At 43.7% G+C, this 17,971-nt stretch overlaps 1 protein-coding gene across 49 annotated transcripts in view; it reads right to left on the bottom strand.

Moving 5' to 3' along the window:
* TCF7L2 (transcription factor 7 like 2) overlaps window positions 1–17,971 on the bottom strand; it is a 217,334-nt gene that overhangs the window by 125,693 nt on the left and 73,670 nt on the right. For 45 of the 49 annotated variants that reach the window (XM_054503879.2, XM_054503897.2, XM_054503914.2 and 42 more), the window contains one exon: window positions 1,127–1,228. The exons of the other annotated variants lie outside the window; for them this stretch is intronic. In XM_054503879.2, the coding sequence (XP_054359854.1) occupies window positions 1,127–1,228 (102 nt within the window). The remainder of the gene's footprint in view (window positions 1–1,126; window positions 1,229–17,971) is intronic. 49 annotated transcript variants of the gene reach the window in all.

The following is a 17,971-nucleotide window of genomic DNA, read 5'->3' as shown; positions in this document are numbered from 1 at the left end:
AGAAAAGAAGACATTGTCACAAATGATGACTCAAAATATGGTTTTACAAAAATAAGTTATTTTGTGATATAAACACACACATATGACAGAGGTATAACTCATTAAATAACACATGCTCAATTACAGCAAGCTCCAAAATAAGGAGGCAGTTAGCCCAAAATGGCAGAATGCATCTTAAGATTTTTCTACTTAAGAAACTTATTTTGCAATTTTTAGAAATTACAATATAGAGGCAAAATGTATTTATGATTAACACTTTGTGATACTTAAATGAAAAATACATGATTGATTCATGCTTTGCATAATTCTACCTGTCATGGATGGATTCATTATAAAAATATGCCTTCCATTAATTATTTCAAAAGTAAGAAGTCCAGCTCATGATATAAATATATAGAAGGGAATCTTCAAATATGGCTGAGCTATTTTCTCAAGAGGTTAATTTATAAATTCCACTCTTAGAGCCTACAAAACCCTAAGAAAATACATTAAAAATATATGTAGACACACACTTGTAGTCTCTTAGTACTAAAAACAAATGCTTTCTCTATCGAACCTACATACTTTCAAAGCCATGGATGTATAGATTAAATTCCATTTTAGCCTTTCAAAGTTCATTTCTACTCTAGGTTTACAAATCAGCCAGCCCAGATGAAATTTTTCTAATGTTAGTGTAGAATGTTACCAACAAATATTAAGATAAATTGGGGGAGAGGATAATAGGCAAGTTTCAAATCCAGGACCCCCTTTTGAGTTTTCTAATTCCCTCTTCTTCACTTCACCTGCCCTGAATGTATTTTTATAACTGCTTTAATACCACTTCTAGTCTCCTCCATACCATGGTGATCGTGTCCTATAAACTAGAGCCCACAAGGCTAGATTCTAACCAAATACATGGAAAAGAATGGAGGAAAGGTTTGTAAAATTTCCAGGTAGGTTACAATCATTAAGGTCCAATAGCAGAAAATGAATACCTTATAGATATAAACTATGTCCAACAATATTTCCAAAGAAAATGTGTTTAAAGAAAGAAAAAAATGACAAATAAGGCCTGTTATCATCAAAAAAGCATCTTCTTTTTCACCCCCTCAATAAAGGAAGCCATCATCTCTGGGAGGTTACTTACGACAATGTGTGCCGGCGATGGGGACCGGGCATCCTTGAGGGCTTGTCTACTCTGGAGGCTCCCTGCCTGGACATCAAGCAGTGGCCATTTCATCTGGAGATACTGGCAAGAGGAAACAAAAGTGAAATGAAAAACAATGAATTCAGAAAGTAAATGCAGAACAACTAGCCCAAGAAATAACTGTGACATGGGTCAGAAACTGAAAAACATATAAGCATGAAAATAATCATTAAAAGAATAAAAAAGCATGCAATACCAATAGGTTCTTCCTCAGAGCTCGAGTTCAGTAAGTACACATATAGAAGATTAATGTTACTAGCAACTGTATTTTTTGTCTTTGAATTCAAACTACAGGGTAGCTTCAAAAAAAATGATTTCATTACTACTACCTTAACTTGGTGGGGGGTGGAGGGGAGTGGGAGAGGTGGGGAGGGAGAGGAAAGAATATAGAGCTATTCCAAAGGAAGTAAAACACAAATCTCAAGCCAGAAGTGTCCTAGGAAACCATCAATTCCAAATCTGCTCCTTCTCAACCTCCGTTTTTCAAATGTCATCATCCTTCACTTTAAAGGAAGTCAAGTACATATGAGCAGCTGTCCTTTAGGTAGCAAAAGCTATTTGAGTACGGTGAGCATGCAGTTCCTCATACGACCCAAGTTTACTCAACAAAACTTACTTCTGGGTAAAAGATGCACAGTGCCAGACACAATGTATATACTCATCTCAAAAGACCAGAGGAATGCTTTAGTATGCACAGGTTTACCATAGAGATAAAAATAAAGGTATACGTCAATTCTGTCTGTTCCCACCTTCCTCCAAGCTAGGAAATGAATATACAGCCCAAGGGAGCTACTTCTGTCAAAAGCGATCCATTAGCTTTCAGTGACATTTGAACGATGAGTTGACCCAGTTCCTCATTTTGCAGACAAGGTAAAATGAGGTGAGGTGGCTTGCCCAGTCACAGAGGTACTCAGCCCATGTATAAGAAACTCTTAGGCATTTAACTTCTGTTGGTAACATTAAGACAGTTTCACTCAGGAAACCAAACAGAACTTAGACACAATGCTTAGAAGCACATGGAGACGAGCGTTTATGTTTCCCAAGGCCAACTCACTAATCCATCAGTTAATGAATGCTTGGAGGGGATATAAGATATAAGGAGACACCTTGGTCATTTCGGAGACCTCCTCAAGCAAAATAAATGGCTGGTTTTAATATTAATTCTATAGACAACTTTACTCAATGAACACTGAGTACTACTTGCTTTGTGTACAGGCTGTGACAAGCATTAGGAGATACAAAGATGTCCGCTCTTGGGGAGCTTTTGCCAGCATGAGGAGCCTTACAGACACAGGTAAATCAAGACAGAATATGGTGACACTGTGACAGAGACTCAGGGACTCAGGAAATGCCAATAAAGATGACAGAATTTCTGGGACAATAGACTGGGGAAGGCTGCACAGAGTTAGGTCTTGATGGTCAGAACAATTTCAATAGAAAGAAAAAAGACAGGAAAGGATAATACAGAAAGAAGGGGTTGCACAAATCCCACGAGAGACAGAAGTGCCAAAGCCATCCACAAGCCAGCCAATGGAGTTCCTTGAAGATACGACTGCTCAGCAAATTCAAACCAAATTTGGTTATACCTAAAGCTGGAAGATCAATGCCCAAAAACTACCTGCCAAAGTACACAGTCGATTTTCCCATGACGTCTAGGATCTATACGAGGTGGATGCATCTGCTACAAATTCAGAGCTTTCACCTAGAGGCCTCCCGTGGTGAGCAACCTAGTTATTAGTCTGGTTGTGTCTGTATCTCGCCACAAGACCCTGCATCGAATCCCCTTGCTTCGGTGATCTCTGTTTTTTTCATCTGTGTACCGAAGGAGTTGTCCTATCTGCGATGGTATTAGGTGGGGAGTCTGCCCCAAACACTGAAGGACTTCTAGGACTCCAAGCCCCAGACAGTAAATACCAACAGGAACCCCCTCGGTCATCCTTACCATCTCATCACTTCCAAACACCTTCTCTGGGAGCAATATCATCTCAAGTTGAGAACCACTAAAGTAAATATTTCCAGTCTCCATCTGTAACCCAGGCCAGAGGGCTCTGGGAACCTAGACTGCCCCGTCTCATCCCAACTTCTTCCCATTCTCACTTACCACATAACTATATGAGCTGCATTGGTCAAAACCACTCAGTAGAGTCATTTCCTTGAGGCCAACCAAAATGGACACCCACCAACACTCACCTTTCCATCTCATAAAAACCCGTGAACAAAAACGCCAAATGGAGTCGAACCCATCTACACCCCATGCTATCCCTCAGTGGGGAGAGCTGGATTGGTGGACAAGTTTTCATCTTTGGCCACCTGCAAAACTGATTTGATTACATCCAAATACCAGCTCTGTAGAATTAGGAAACTCAGGCTTTGTTGAAGGTGACAGACCTGCCCTGAGGACCCACCCAAGAACTGTCATACTCATAATACAATATTAACATGGAGACTTATAATTCTTACTTTACATAAAAGCTTCATTGTGTGCCACTTCCAATCTCCATAGGCTACCTGCACCACATATTTTTATGAGCCCACATTTCAGCGCTCCAAGCCTACAATACACATAATTTTCAATTATGTTAGGGCAGCCCAGGATCATTGCCTATATAACATTACTGTTGGAGGAAATGAGACTCGGCCCCACTGCCCAGAGAGAGCTAACCAAATCCAGATGGTGCAGGAAGACAGCCCTGGTCCTGCTGACTTGCAGGGACTCTGCAGTGACAGCCCCAAACTCTCCTTCCCAGTGCAACTTGATGCCACAGAACTGCTGGGCACACACAAATCCAAGCCCATTCCTTGAATCTTAACTGGCATTCAGGCTGATGAAGTGCCTTTTGGGGAAATAAATATTATGTTAGGATTTTCTAAAGGAAGCTATTAACCTTCTCCAAAAGTGATGGGTTTCCCAGCTTCCTTCATCTTCTACAATTGGTGCTTATTAATAGGGAAAATAAATAAATAAAGGGAAGAAAAAGGAAATTAGGTACTATTACAGCCTAGAGGAAAATTTTTTTCCTTCCTGGAGACATTAAGCAGCAGGAAATTCTATTCTGTTGGGTACTAAAGGAAGACCTAAAGGAGGGGGCATCTCAGATTTACAAAAGGGCTGGAACCCTGTGCCACGTTTTCCCAACCATCTGACTTGGTTTTATATCCTTTTGGGGGAGGGAAAAAAAAAGTTCCCACCATCCCACTACAAAAACAACAGTGGGCTCCAGCTCTCTTCCTCTCAGGCTGTTCAATGTGGAAATTATGAATTGCCTACAAAAACATTAAACTTTTCAACAAACTGCAATCAAATGGGGCTGTGGGAATTCCTACATTGAAAACTGTTGGAAGGGAGTCTGCTCAACTTTCATTAAAAAAAAAAGAAGAAAGAAAGAAGGCCATCTTGGCTTAAGCATTTCATCCTTTGTTGAATAATAATGTTCTGATCATAGCCCATTAGGGTTTTTCCCCAAATCATATTTTATGATATGTCTCAGGGAGCTTAAGTTAAGCTTTGGACCTGTGAGCAAATCTTGAAATATATACAACACCAATGGCCTGAAAGGAATCAAAGCAGCTGAAAAGACTGTTAAATTGCCAGCAAAAAGAAAAAGGTGAGCATCTCTAATTATTTTTCTCCTCTTCCACCTCCTCCAATGAAAACAGGGAGAAAAGGCAAATGAGGAGAGGCTCCTTTAGGAAACAGTCTTAGCAGAAATTGGCATCTACTAAAGCCAGACTGATGGAGCCTGCTCCCACAGAGGGGCCTTCATCCTTGAGAATCTTCCATCAGCAGCAAGAATGTCGAGGATGGGCTGCTCCGAGAACCTGCCCCCTTACAGCTGCTACTGAGGGCTCTGTATAAATTTCTTTTCTAAACAAGCAGAAAACTTAAAGGGCAGATGATGATGATGATGATGATGGTGGTGGTGGTGGTGGTGGTGGTGGTGATGATGATGATATGGCGACAAAGTTGCCAGGAAACCTCACATCCTTGATAAAACACCAATGTGGCTTCCAGTATTTCCAGTATTTCCTTTCAGTGACTCTGCTCCACAGATGGATGGGCAAGTGGAATTTGTCCCTTTATTTGTTCAGGGCAGGGTTGGCAAACTTTTTCTGCAAAGCGCCAGACAGCAAATATCTTAGGCTTTGCAGCCCACACGATCTTTGTCATAACTACTCGACTCAGCCATTGTAACTCGAAAGCAGCCACAGGCAGTGAGTGTATCATGGCTGTGCTCCAATAAAACCTTATTTATAGATACTGAAATGTGAATTTCATATCATTTTCCTGTGTCAGAAAATATTATTCCTCTCTTGATGTGTTTCAACCATTTAAAAATAATAAAAGTGCTGGATGCAGTCGCTCAGGTCTGTAGTCCCAACATTTTGGAAGGCCAAGGCCGGAGGATTGCTTAAGGCCAGGAGTTCCAGGCCAGCCTGGGCAACAACAGCAAGACTCTACAAAAATAAAAAAAGTTAGCTGGACATGATGATACATGCTTGTGGCACATGCCTGTAGGTTCTAGCTACTCAGGAGGCTGAAGCAGGAGGATTGCTAGAGCCCAGGAGTTTGAGGCTGCAGGAGCCGTGATTGCACCACTGCACTCCAGCCTGGGTGACAAAATGAGACCCTGGCTCAAAAAATATTAATAATAATGATAATAAAAAGTCATTCTTAGCTCACTGGCCAGATAAAAGCAGGTGGCAAGCCAATTTTGGTCTATGGGCCATAGTTTGTCATGCCCTGGTTAGGGAATAAAATTGTAGAGGCCTGCCCATGTCAGATGGGCGAGGATGCCTTCCCTCGCTGGGCCTTCAATCCAAACAGCCAAACACCGGCATGTAGAAAAGCATGTCTGGTGGCCTAACAGCAACGTTTCGGATTAACTCAAGTTATGAGGGAAAAGCTTGGAAAAAAATTTGAACCCTTTGGCTGAAGCCCCCGTCACAAGGTCTAACCACAAGACCACAATCTCACCAAAATAACTACCCCCTCTTTTCCAGAATGGAAGTCTAAAAATCCCTGAGCAATTCTGACTGGAAAAGGTTCAGAGCGAGACCCTGTTGAAAGAAAGAAAGAGAGAAAAGAAAGGAAGGAAAGGGATGGAAAGGGAAGGAAAGGGGAGGAAAGGGAAGGAGGCGGGGTGGGGGGGGAGAGGGGAAGGAAAAGGAAAGAAAAAAGGAAAGAAAAAATGAATTATGGTATTTTTGGGATACAGTCTTACTCTGTTGCCTAGGCTGGAGTGCAGTGACGCAATCTCAGCTCACTGCAACCTCCACCTCCCAGCTTTAAGTGATTCTCCCGCCTCAGCCTCCCGAGTAGCTGGGATTACAGGCGTGTATCACCACGCCAGGCTAATTTTTGTATTTTTAGTACAGATCAGGTTTTACCACGTTGGTCAGGCTGGTCTCAAACTCCTGACCTCAGATGACCCTCCCACCTCAGCCTCCCAAAGTGCTGGGATTACAGGTGGGAGCCACCGTGTCTGACCAAAAAAATTGAATTAATTGGTTGCTATCCTCATGATGGCTTTCCGCTGTTAAATCTTCCTAATCCTCTGGTGCCAGAAAGTTGTACTTCTGGTTTCAACAAAATACAAAACCAATACTCTGCTTATGCGTCCAAAGCTGAGAGTATAGCCAGCCATAGCCCATCATGTCCAAAGTCACTAAGTCTCCTTCTCATCAAGGTGGCCGCTCCTAACCTTTCAGTGCAGCCTCACCACGGGCCATTCATACTGACCCCGTACAAATATGCAACACAAAAGACCGCACCATGATTATGACTCTCATATCATTACACTTTACAAAAGGAAAGACGACCAGAAGCCACTCACCACAGAAAGGGAAATACCAGAAAAATGTGCGAAGTAAGAAAATAGGAAGTACAAGTATCCAACCCAACAGCGGACACTTATTTCTTCAGGAACTCATATTGTGACACACACCTAGTAGACACACACATGTCTGTTCAAGAAGAGGCCTGATTTACTCTTTCTAAACCTACCTCATTTCTCAGAAATGGACGATGGAAAATTCAGCCCATCTTCTATAAACAAATAATTTTGCCTCGGCATCACGGAATCCCAATTTACCCAGAATGGTTAAAATACAAGAAGTTGTGATTAATTTAATATTCTGCCCTACCCTCTGAATCATACAGGCACCAAAGTTTTCCAAAAGTTAGCATTGATCAAATATACCTAACACTGAAACTCTGTGAAACTATTTCACAAGTCCCTTCAGAATTGTAAGGGGCATCATTACAAAGTCTGTTTAACCAACTTTTCTGCAGATGGAGAGGGTATAGGAGACTAGGCTGCTTTGCTCTAGGTAAAAACATACTCCAGGAATTGCATCTTTTGAAAAAATCCAGAGAGCCTAAAACAGAGGCTTTATTTGCCCATAAAGCATGATTGTATAGAAAAAGAAATGTGTGATTGCTGTTGTTTAACATAAATAAGTATGTACTATAGTTACCTAGGAAAAGAAAACCAAAGATCTCAGAAGGTTGGGTACACTCTGTACTTGGAGAAAGAATAAAGCCATAGAAAAATTTCAAACCAGGGTGGCCCACGCCAGTAATCCCAGTACTTTGGAAGGCTGAGGCAGGAAGATTGCTTGAGCCCAGGAGTTCAAGACCAGCCTAGGAGACCCCATCTCTACCAAAAAAAAAAAAAAAAATTAGCTGAGTGTGGTGGCGCGTGCCTGTAGTCCCAGCTACTTGGGAGGCTGCGGTGGGAGGATCACTTGAGCCCAGGAGGCAGAGGTTGCAATAAGGTGCCACTGCACTCCAGCCTGAGTGACAGAACAAGACCCGGTCTCAAAAAAAAAAAAAAGGAAGAAGAGAAAAGAAAAGGAAACAGACAGAGAGAAGAAGAAGCCGAAGGAGGAGGAGGAAGGGAGGGAGGGAGGGAAAAGAAAGAAAAGAAAAGATAAAAAAGAAAAGAAAGATTTAAGTAAGATATTAAGGTTGACTTGGGGGAAAAAAAACCAACATAGTTGGAACTCATAAGTTTTTCCCTTAAATCACTATCTCATTTCTCACATAAAAGGAATATAGGGAAAAAAAGGTAGGATATCAAGGCATCTGTGTGAACAGTTTAATACCCTTATCTTCTATCTCTATCAGTTGGTTGTTATAAGATTTTCAATGAAATCTTTACAGTTAACCTTTTTCTCATACATATTTTTAATCATAACAATGTAAAGAGCACTAACATCACTTCATATTTAGAGGGTATTTTAGAGTTCAGAATGACATCCACAATAACCCTACAAAATAAATTGGGCAGAAAGGTGGAACTAACCTGTTAGCAAGGAGGAAACTAAGGCCAACAGAGCAAGACCCAGATTGCCTGAGGTGACAGGGGCGAGTGGCAGTCAAGCACCTAGGGCTCCAGCACACCGGATGTGTTTTCACTCACCCTGACTTACCTTACAAATCCCTTCTATCTTTCCCAGTTTTCTTATCAACTGTTAGGCATCCTTGCCTGAACTCAACCAGGATGTGTGTCTCAAAGTACATGGTGAAGGGAACATCTCAGTGTCCCCAAAGTAATAAGCAAGACTTTCTAGCATCTAGCATCTCTCCCTCCTAAGTCTATGGACAAACACTGAATTGTTTTCCAAGGAAATTTTTCTACCAGATTTAAGGCGGCCCCTGGTATGATGAAGACAATGAAGCAAAACAAATAACTAACAAACAAAAAAGTCCTATTAACAAAACTTGGGATTCACTGTTTTCTTTAACCCGCCAATCCTTCAACACCCCTGTCCCTAAACTATTTCTGCATTTGCCAGGTTAGTGGTTCTGCAGGGAGGCTATGGTACAGCGCTCACACATGCACAATCGGTAAGGAATTTCACCAGATCCTCCTCTCACAACCAATGGGCCCCTTAGGCTAAGGCCCAGGCCTTCCTTCCACCCTCCCCCAAAAGTCACTCTTCAAATTACGAGTGTGTACTCCCAGGAAAAGTATGGTAGAAAGGGAAGAGTCTGGAAACCTATTTTCCAGGCCTAGCTCTGCCACTGACCTGGCATGTCACTTCATTTCTTCATTGGACAACCTCTTCTCCACTCTTTGCCTAAATCTGTAGCAAGAAATGAGGAACATGATCTAAAAATCTCTTTCTACTCCACTGCATGGATTCCTGCAACATTTACTATTAAACATATGCTCTGTGTCAGCTATGGACTAGATATTCTGAGGCCCAGAGAAGTCATCTAAAGACACAGTCAATGTGACAATAAGCTAATCAATGGTGCAGGAATTAACACAAAGAAGGTAAGTAGGGTCAGACACAGTGGCTCATGCCTATAATCCCAGCACTTTAGGAGGCAGAGGTGGGCGGATCACTTGAGGTCAGTAGTTCAAGACCAGCATGGCCAACATGGTGAGACCCCCATCTCTCCAAAAAATATAAAAATTAGATGGGTGTGCTGGCAGGTGCCTGTTATGCCAGGTACTTGGGAGGCTAAGGCAGGAGAATTGCTTGAACCCAGGAGGCAGAGGTTGTAGTGAGCCAAGATTGCGCAATTGCACTCCAGCTTGGGCAACAGAGCCAGACTCCATCTTAAAAGGAAAAAAAAAATGGTTGCACAGTATCCAAACCTTGCTGCCTTGTTTAGAGGGACTTTCTTCCTGATGCGCTCCAGATCTGTTAAATGAAACTTGGTAGTGGCCCAGGATCTGTACGTATTTTTTTCCAACTTGCCAAGCAATTCTGATGATCAGTCATTAGCATCAACTATCAGTGCTAGGGCAGTGTCAATAATTAGCATGTAGTCCATTTGAAGATTCCATTTTACTTCCTCAAAGGCTCTTTTAGACCTCTAAATTGATTGTCACTACATCCTTTTTAGGTGGTCAAAGCCAATAATCTCCAAATCCATCTTAAAACAGAAGAAAGTGAGGCAGAGAAAATTGAGTGACTTAGTTATACACAGTTATGAGGGACTGAAACCAGAATGCAGGACTTTGGTACTTCCAGGCCAGAACTCTTTTGCCTACACTCTAACTGAGCTTATGGGAAGAATGGCCAATGGGTGCCCAGGCAGGAAGAGAAATCTCCAGGGGAGGGCAAAGACCCTGCAATGGTGCAGTCCCAAGACAGGGGGCTGGTGAGACAGACTCTGGCCTGTGAGACAGTCTTGTTCCATTGTGACCAAAAGAGGCCCAGACCTAGCCATCTCAAAGTCTTCAGGCAACCCCAAGATTGAGTCCCACCCAAAGGGCTGTGGATTCCAAACAAATGTCAGCTCCACCACCAGCACACAGTCCCTAAGCCAGGAGGTTAAAGGACATGAAGACATTGGAAGAATTCAAAAGGAGCAGCCCTTGCCCTCCCATGTCTCTCAAAGTCTTCAGCAGACAGATCAAGACAGGCTAACGCCCCTTGGCCGCTAAGCTGATGACTAACAAATAATGGCTGCTTGCAAGCTGCTGGAGGAACCTCCCATTAAGAGGCAGGCCAGAGGCCATCTACCTTCAGGCAGAAAAGTATTTACAATCTTTCACTTTAATATCAACCTTGTGGTCACCATATTTTCTAATTACTGCTTCTTATAAAAAGGCCAAGTACAATGCAGTTAATTGGAATGTTTTAGTTACTACCCATGTCTCTACAGCATGCTGAAGTAGGCAGAGGCAACAGGAGACCAGGAAAATAGCTGGAAGACAAGGAGCAGCCCAGGAATGAATGTGGGTGTCACTGGGAGCTGAATATGGTATGTTCTAGGATAAGAATCCACCAAGTCTCAACCGGTAGCTGGATAACTTAAAATGTGGTACAGCCATAAAATGGAATACTATTCAGTAATAAAAACAAATGGAGTACTGACACATGCCACAACATGGTAGCCCTTGAAAATATGCTAACTTAAAGGCAGACCAAGAAAGTTTCATGGTGTATGATTCTTTTTATATGAAATAACCAAAACAGGCAAATCCATAGAGACAGGAAGTAAATTAGTGATTGCCAGGAGCTACGGGGAAGGTGGGTAGAGACTGGCTCCTAGAGTTACAGTGTTTCTTTTGGGGATGATAAAAATATTAAGATACTGGTATGTTTGTACAATCTTGTAAATATACTAAATATGCTAAAAAACCACTGAACTGTACACTTTAAATGGGTACAATTTATGACATGTGAATTTAAGATGAATTGAAAACAAAAAAGAGTCAGGCACCATCTTTGATGGTGACCACATTCATTTAAGAGATAAAAGGGGATGGGGAGGCTTGGCGCAGTGGCTCACGCCTGTAATCGCAGCACTTTGGGAAGCCAAGGCGGGTGGATCACCTGAGGTCAGGAGTTTGTGTGACCAGCCTGACCAAAGTGATGAAACTCTACCTCTACTAAAAATATAAAAATTAGCTGGGCGTGGTGGCGCATGCCTGTAATCCCAGCTACTTGCGAGGCTGAGACAAGAGAATCGCTTGAACCCGGGAGGCGGAGGTTGCAGTGAGCCGAGATCACGCCATTGCACTCAAGCCTGGGCCACAAAAGTGAAATTCCATCTCAAAAAAAAAAAAAAGAGGGATGGAGAGAAGACAGAGTCACATACACACACACTCCACCATAGAAGAATGAACAGAAAACCTGCGAACCCGTTCTATACAAAATCATATCCTCCAAAGCTTCTTGGGAAACAAGCAATTTTCCAAATGTGATTTTGGTTAGTGCTGGATCTCGGGGAGGGATGCTTACAAACGCATGGGAACTCCAAGACCTTGTGAAAGATAAGAGAGGACAGTATACCTTGGGTTAATGGTGCTGATGAAGAAACATGGGAGAGAGGACTGTTTCAAGGCATGTGGCTAAAAAACAACAGAAGAGCAGTTGAGTCAACAAAACCACAGGCAATTCAGAAACCTGAATCTTAGAGCCCATTCTCTACTACCCTGTGACCTCAGTTTCTCTACCTAAAAAAAGTGGGCATGAAATCACATACCTAAAACCCCTTGACTAGCTCCCACATCATTTATTTAACCTTGAAGGATAAACCATGTAAATGAAGACAAAGAATTATATCAGGTCCAAGGCAGCTAAGATTTGCTATTTCTTCTTCCCACTACACAGGGGATTTCACAGCCAGAAATTTTAGGTCTACCATGGAAATTGTTAAGAGACGAAGCCAACAAATGACCTTTGAGAGGTACAAAGCCAGCAAGTAACAGGGTCCTGGTGACCTGGAAGGGTTATTTTAAATCCATGAATCATCAGATTGCAGCAGATATTAAAATCACAACTTCTAAAAAATTCCTTTCTTTCTCCATGGCTGGGAGCTCTCAAGGCTTGATTTTTCTAATTAGGTTCTCCTCTCCATTCTGTATTTCTTTCCCCCATTCCACAACAACAAAAGACAACGAAAGACTTGGTGGTCAAAGAGCAATGAATTAACTTGCTTTAGTGAGTCTACATAGACAGCAAATGCAAGACAGGCTGGGCTCCGTGTCCTCCAACTTCAACTGAAACCGCACCCCGCGCTGCGTTTTCCTTTTGTTTTTTTTTCCCCTTGTCACATTGGAAAGAGGTCAGTGGCTCTAGCAGGGTCTCCCTGTCCAAATTTTTATTGTCAAATTCTAGCTGTGACAAGCATGTGGAGATGCTTCGTAACGCTACACCCAGGAAGCCCAAAGGTCAGCAGTGCCTCTGGTTAATTTTGCTTGGGGAGGAACAAACCCCAAAGCCAGGGTGAAGATTTACGGGAGGCTGACCTTCTGGAGGCCCCACGACCCCCCTGCATGCAAGTCTTGCTGCCTCAGCCAGAAGCAGCCTGTCACTCAAGTATCATCTTGCTGTAACAAATTACTCCTAACCCAGGATTATGGCTCTTTCCAAATCCCTCCTAGAGAGCAAGGAAATAAACATTCTCTCCCAGGACTCTGCCCCAGTTGTTCCCCCTGTTGGTAATCCTTGTCTCTATTTGCTTCTCCTACAAGCCTTCATCTGGGAGGTCTGCTAGACCATCCCGGCCCACTTTCCTTTCAGACATAAGCTGAATGTCTCAATTGTCCATTAGGCACAGTAAAAGATGAAGGCAGGCTTTCTGTCCGGAGAAGCCTCACACAATAGTTCCCTTTGCCCACACGCTTCTCGTCTGACTGCAGACCCGACGGGTCTAATCCTAGTCACTCAAGGAAGTCCACACCCCAAATTCCTTCCTCACGTTCCATGGGACGGGTGGCAAGAACAGACCATCCCAGAGAAGCAGGGCTGCAGGTCTACCTCCTGGGGATGGCATGACATGTGGGGGTGGGTTGAATAGGGTGGGGGGGGAGAGAAGAGGAGAGGGAGGAAGGAGGGTCGAAAAGAAGAGGCAAGATAGCAGGGTTGCAGGCTGTAGAAACTCCCTCTCTTACCCCTGCCTGCGGTTTCCTTTAATAAACTACCAGGAGATATTTCGAGCACAATAACCTCATTTGGGGAAGGAAATACAGTTTTGTCCACTTCCAAAGTCTCCTGTGAAACACTGGGATATTCCAAGCACTTCGGACACAGAGGGCTATTTTGTTTTTTTAATTGTATACACAGACTGACTAGAATATGCCAAGAAGCAGAGAAGAGAACAATGGATATTATCATCAAAGTGGGTGATTTGAGGAGATAAGGATCTTAGGGCTGTTTTAAGTAAGACTTTCTCCCTGGAGAGAGAGAATGGTTGACAGGCACCCTCTCTGACACATGACAGACAAGGAGAGAAACTCTGAAAGAACCAAAAGACACTGATGAAACATAAACACCCCTATCAAAACCCAGACACCAAATCAAATTCCTGCTTCAAAAACCAAAAAGAAATAAGCAGTTGAGGAACTAGGAATGTAACTTTCTGCAAGAACCAAAAAGTGCTGAAGAAATATAAACGCCCCCATCAAAATCCAGACACCAAATCAAATTCCACTTCCAAAAAGAGAAAGAAAAACCAGTTGAATTAGTCAGCACCACTAACTCATTCCAAAGAAAGGACCACCTTTATTTTCTCATTTTTAGTGCCAGGGCTGACCACTCTCCCTTCTCTGGACCCAGCCACTATGCCTCTCTAACCCAACTCGTTCTCTGCTTTTGTGGTTTTAGTCTTTAAAAGAACTTGGCTTGGGAAAGAGCAATAATGATCCGAAGCTAACCACTTAGCTCATTAGTATGTCATCTGGACAGGCAAAATCAATTCCAACAGCATCGAGTTTGGGTATTCCCTCCTCAAAAGGTCTGCACTATTAATAGCAAGAAAGTTTCCCAGGCTTTGGTTTATTTGTAATCCCAACCAGCCCTGACCACAGAACCTGGCCATCTCCACTTCTAGAGCTCCCAGGGATTCAGGAGATGGGATTTCAGGTCTCAAGTTTTCAACAGCAGTGGAAAGATGTGGAAAGAAGGCTGAACTTAATGGAGGTGGAAGGACACAGGCCAAAGAGGGCTTGATCCCAAGAAATGTCTTGGTAGCAGAGGGTAAGAACTAAGGAATGTCTCTTTACCTATCTGACCCAGCTCCTGGGCCCTCTCTTACAGCCGGACCGAACTCCCTGATTCACCATTGTGGAGTTGGCTGACAGAAGGGTCTAGAAAAAGCAGCAAGGTTACAAACCAAACTTAGGCCAGGCATGGTGGCTCATGCCTGTAATCCCAGCACTTTGGGAGGCCGAGGCAGGCAGATCACGAGGTCAGGAGTTCAAGAGTAGCCTGAACAACTTGTTGAAACTCTGTCTCTACTAAAAATATTAAAAAAAAAAAAAAAAATTAGCCAGGCATGGTGGTGGGTATCTGTAATCCCAGCTACTCAGGAGGCTGAGGCAGGAGAATTGCTTGAACCTGGGAGGCAGAGGTTGCAGTGAGCTGAGACTGCGCCACTTGCACTCTAGCCTGGGCGACAGGGGGTAGGCCAGGCGCGGTAGCTCACGCCTATAATCCCAGCACTTCTGGAGGCTGAGGTGGTTAGATCACCTGAGGTCAGGAGTTCGAGACCAGCCTGGCCAACGTGGTGAAACACCGTCTCTACTAAAAATACAAAAATTAGCCAGGCGTGGTGGCACGTGTCTGTAGTCCCAGCTACTCAAGAAGCTGAGGCAGGAGAATCACTTGAACCCGGGAGATAGAGGTTGCAGTGAGCAGAGATAGCACCACTGTCACTCCACCATGGGTAACAGAGCAAGACTCTATCTAAAAAAAAAAAAAATTAACTTAAAACCTCACTAATTCTGACCCAGAATGCCTGGGTTCAAATTCAGAATCTGCGGCTTGGTACTTCTGGAGCCTTGAAAAAATGACTTTACCTCTCTATGCCTCCAGATCCTTGCCTGTAAAATGTGGATAATAACATCAGGATAATAACTGTAAAGGCTGTGCAACTCTAACCCAAAAATCCAAAATGCTTCAGGCCAGGAGCGGTGGCTCACACCTGTAATCCCAGCACTTTGCGAGGCCAAGGTGGGCAGATTGCTTGAGTCCAGGAATTCAAGACCAACCTGGGCAACATAGCAAAACCCTGTCTCTACAAAAAATATAAAAAATTAGCCAAGGCTGGGCACGGTGGCTCACGCCTATAATCCCATCACTTTGGGAGGCCAAGGTGGGTGGATCACTTCAGGTCAGGAGTTCAAGACCAGCCTGGCCAACACAGTGAAACTCCGACCCTACTAAAACTACAAAAATTAGCCAGGAGTGGTGGCACACGCCTGTAATCCCAGCTACTCGGGAGGCTGAGGCAGGAGAATCGCTTGAACCCGGGAGGCGGAGATTGCAGTGAGCCAAGAACGTGCCACTTGCACTCCAGCCTGGGCACCAGAGCGAGACTTGAGACTCCAGACTCCGTCTCAAAAAAAAAAAAATCCAGTCACAGTGCATGCCTGTAGTCCCAGGTACTCAGGTGGCTGAGGTGGGAGGATCACTTGAGCCCAGGAGGTCATAGTTGCAGTGAGCTGTGATTGTGCCACTGTACTCCAGCCTGGGCAACAGAGCAAGACCCTATCTCATTATTTAAAGCTTCAAAATCTGAAACTTGACACCACAAGTGGAAAATTCTACACCTGACCTCAAGTGAGGAGTCACAGTCAAAATGCAGTCAAAACTCTGTTTCATGCACAAAATTATTTAAAATATTGTATAAAATTACCTAAGGTTTACATAAGGCTGTGCACAGTGGCTCACATTGTAATCCCAGCACTTTGGGAGGCCAAAGCGGGTGGATCACTTGAGGTCAGGAGTTCGAGACCAACCTGGCTAACAGGGTGAAACCTCATCTCTACTAAAAATACAAAAATTAGCTGTGCGTGGTGGCAAGCCCCTGTAATCGCAGCTACTCAGGAGGCTGAGGCAGGAGAATCGTTTGGACCCGGGAGGTAGAGGTTGCAGTGAGCCAAGATCACACCACTGCATTCCAGCCTGGGCAACAAGCGTGAAACTCTGTCTCAAAAAAAAAAAAAAAAAGGTTTATATAAAACATAAATGAATTTCCTGTTTAGACTTGGGTCCCATCCCCCAGGATATCTCATTATGTATATGCGAATATTCCAAAATCTGAAAAAAATCCAAAATCCAAAACACTTCCAGCCCTAAGCATTTTGGATAACGGTTATTTAACCTGTACTCCTTCATAGGATGTATATGAGTTTGTGAATAGCAGTCTACCCACTGCAAATTCACTCCCATGATGTATGAGATAGAAGTTTACAGGGTTTATGTCCATAAGCAAGCAAAAAAAGAAGCAAGTGACTTTTTGTGTGTTTGTTTGTTTTGTTTTGTTGTGAGAGTCTCACTTTGTTGCCCAGGCTGGATGGAGTGCAGTGGCATGATCTCGGCTCACTGCAACCTCCGCCTCCCAGGTTCAAGCCATTCTCCTGCCTCATCCTCTCGAGTAGCTGGGACTGCAGATGCATGCCACCATGCCCAGCTAATTTTTGTATTTTTAGTAGAGATGGGGTTTTACTGTGTTGGCCAGGCTGGTCTTGTACCCCTGACCCCAGGTGATCCGCCCACCTTGGCCTCCCAGAGTGCTAGGATTACAAGCATGAGCCACCAAGCCCAGCACCAAGTGAGTTTGCAAGTAAATGCAGTAAGTCAGCAGAGAGACTACCCAGGTTGGACACCTGATTAACAGACCCACTGATAGTGACCTGCCATTATTGTCTACATGCAAGTCGCAGTGGCTCACGCCTGTAATCCTAGCACTTTGGGAGGCCGAGGTGGGCGGATCACAAGGTCAAGAGACCTGGCCAACATGGTGAAACCCCATCTCTACTAAAAATACAAAAAATTAGCCGGGTGTGGTGGCAGGTGCCTGTAGTCCCAGCTACTTGGGAGGCTGATTCAGGAGAATGGCGTGAACCCAGGAGGTGGAGCTTGCAGTGAGCCGAGATCACACCACTGCACTCCAGCCTGGGCAACAGAACGAGACTCCGTCTCAAAAAAAAAATTAGAAAATAAATAAAATAAAATAATACAAAAATTAGCTGGGCGTGGTGGCGCACACCTGCAGTCCCAGCTACTCGGGAGGCTGAGGCAGGAGAATCGCTTGAACCTGGGAGGCGAAGGTTGCAGTGAGCTGAGATCGTGCCACTGCACTCCAGCTTGGGTGACAGAGGGAGACTCTGTCTCAAAAAAAAATAAAAAGAAACAGTTCATTCAGGTATTTTAAATATATCCCTCTGCCTTTCTACCTGTCCCTTGAAAAGCGGCTTTGCCTTGAGAATTAAACTCCAGCCGCCTAAAGTTTCCCAAATGCCTAAATGAGAGGAAGCCAACTTAACGAGGTCTTGCTGCGGTAAAACTGGCATGTGAAACTCAGTCCCT

The sequence above is a fragment of the Pongo pygmaeus genome, chromosome 8 (assembly GCF_028885625.2).
Source record: "Pongo pygmaeus isolate AG05252 chromosome 8, NHGRI_mPonPyg2-v2.0_pri, whole genome shotgun sequence".
Lineage (NCBI taxonomy): Eukaryota > Metazoa > Chordata > Mammalia > Primates > Hominidae > Pongo > Pongo pygmaeus.
The sequence above is the reverse complement of the archived record's forward strand: the minus strand, read 5'-3'. Positions and strand labels throughout refer to the sequence as shown.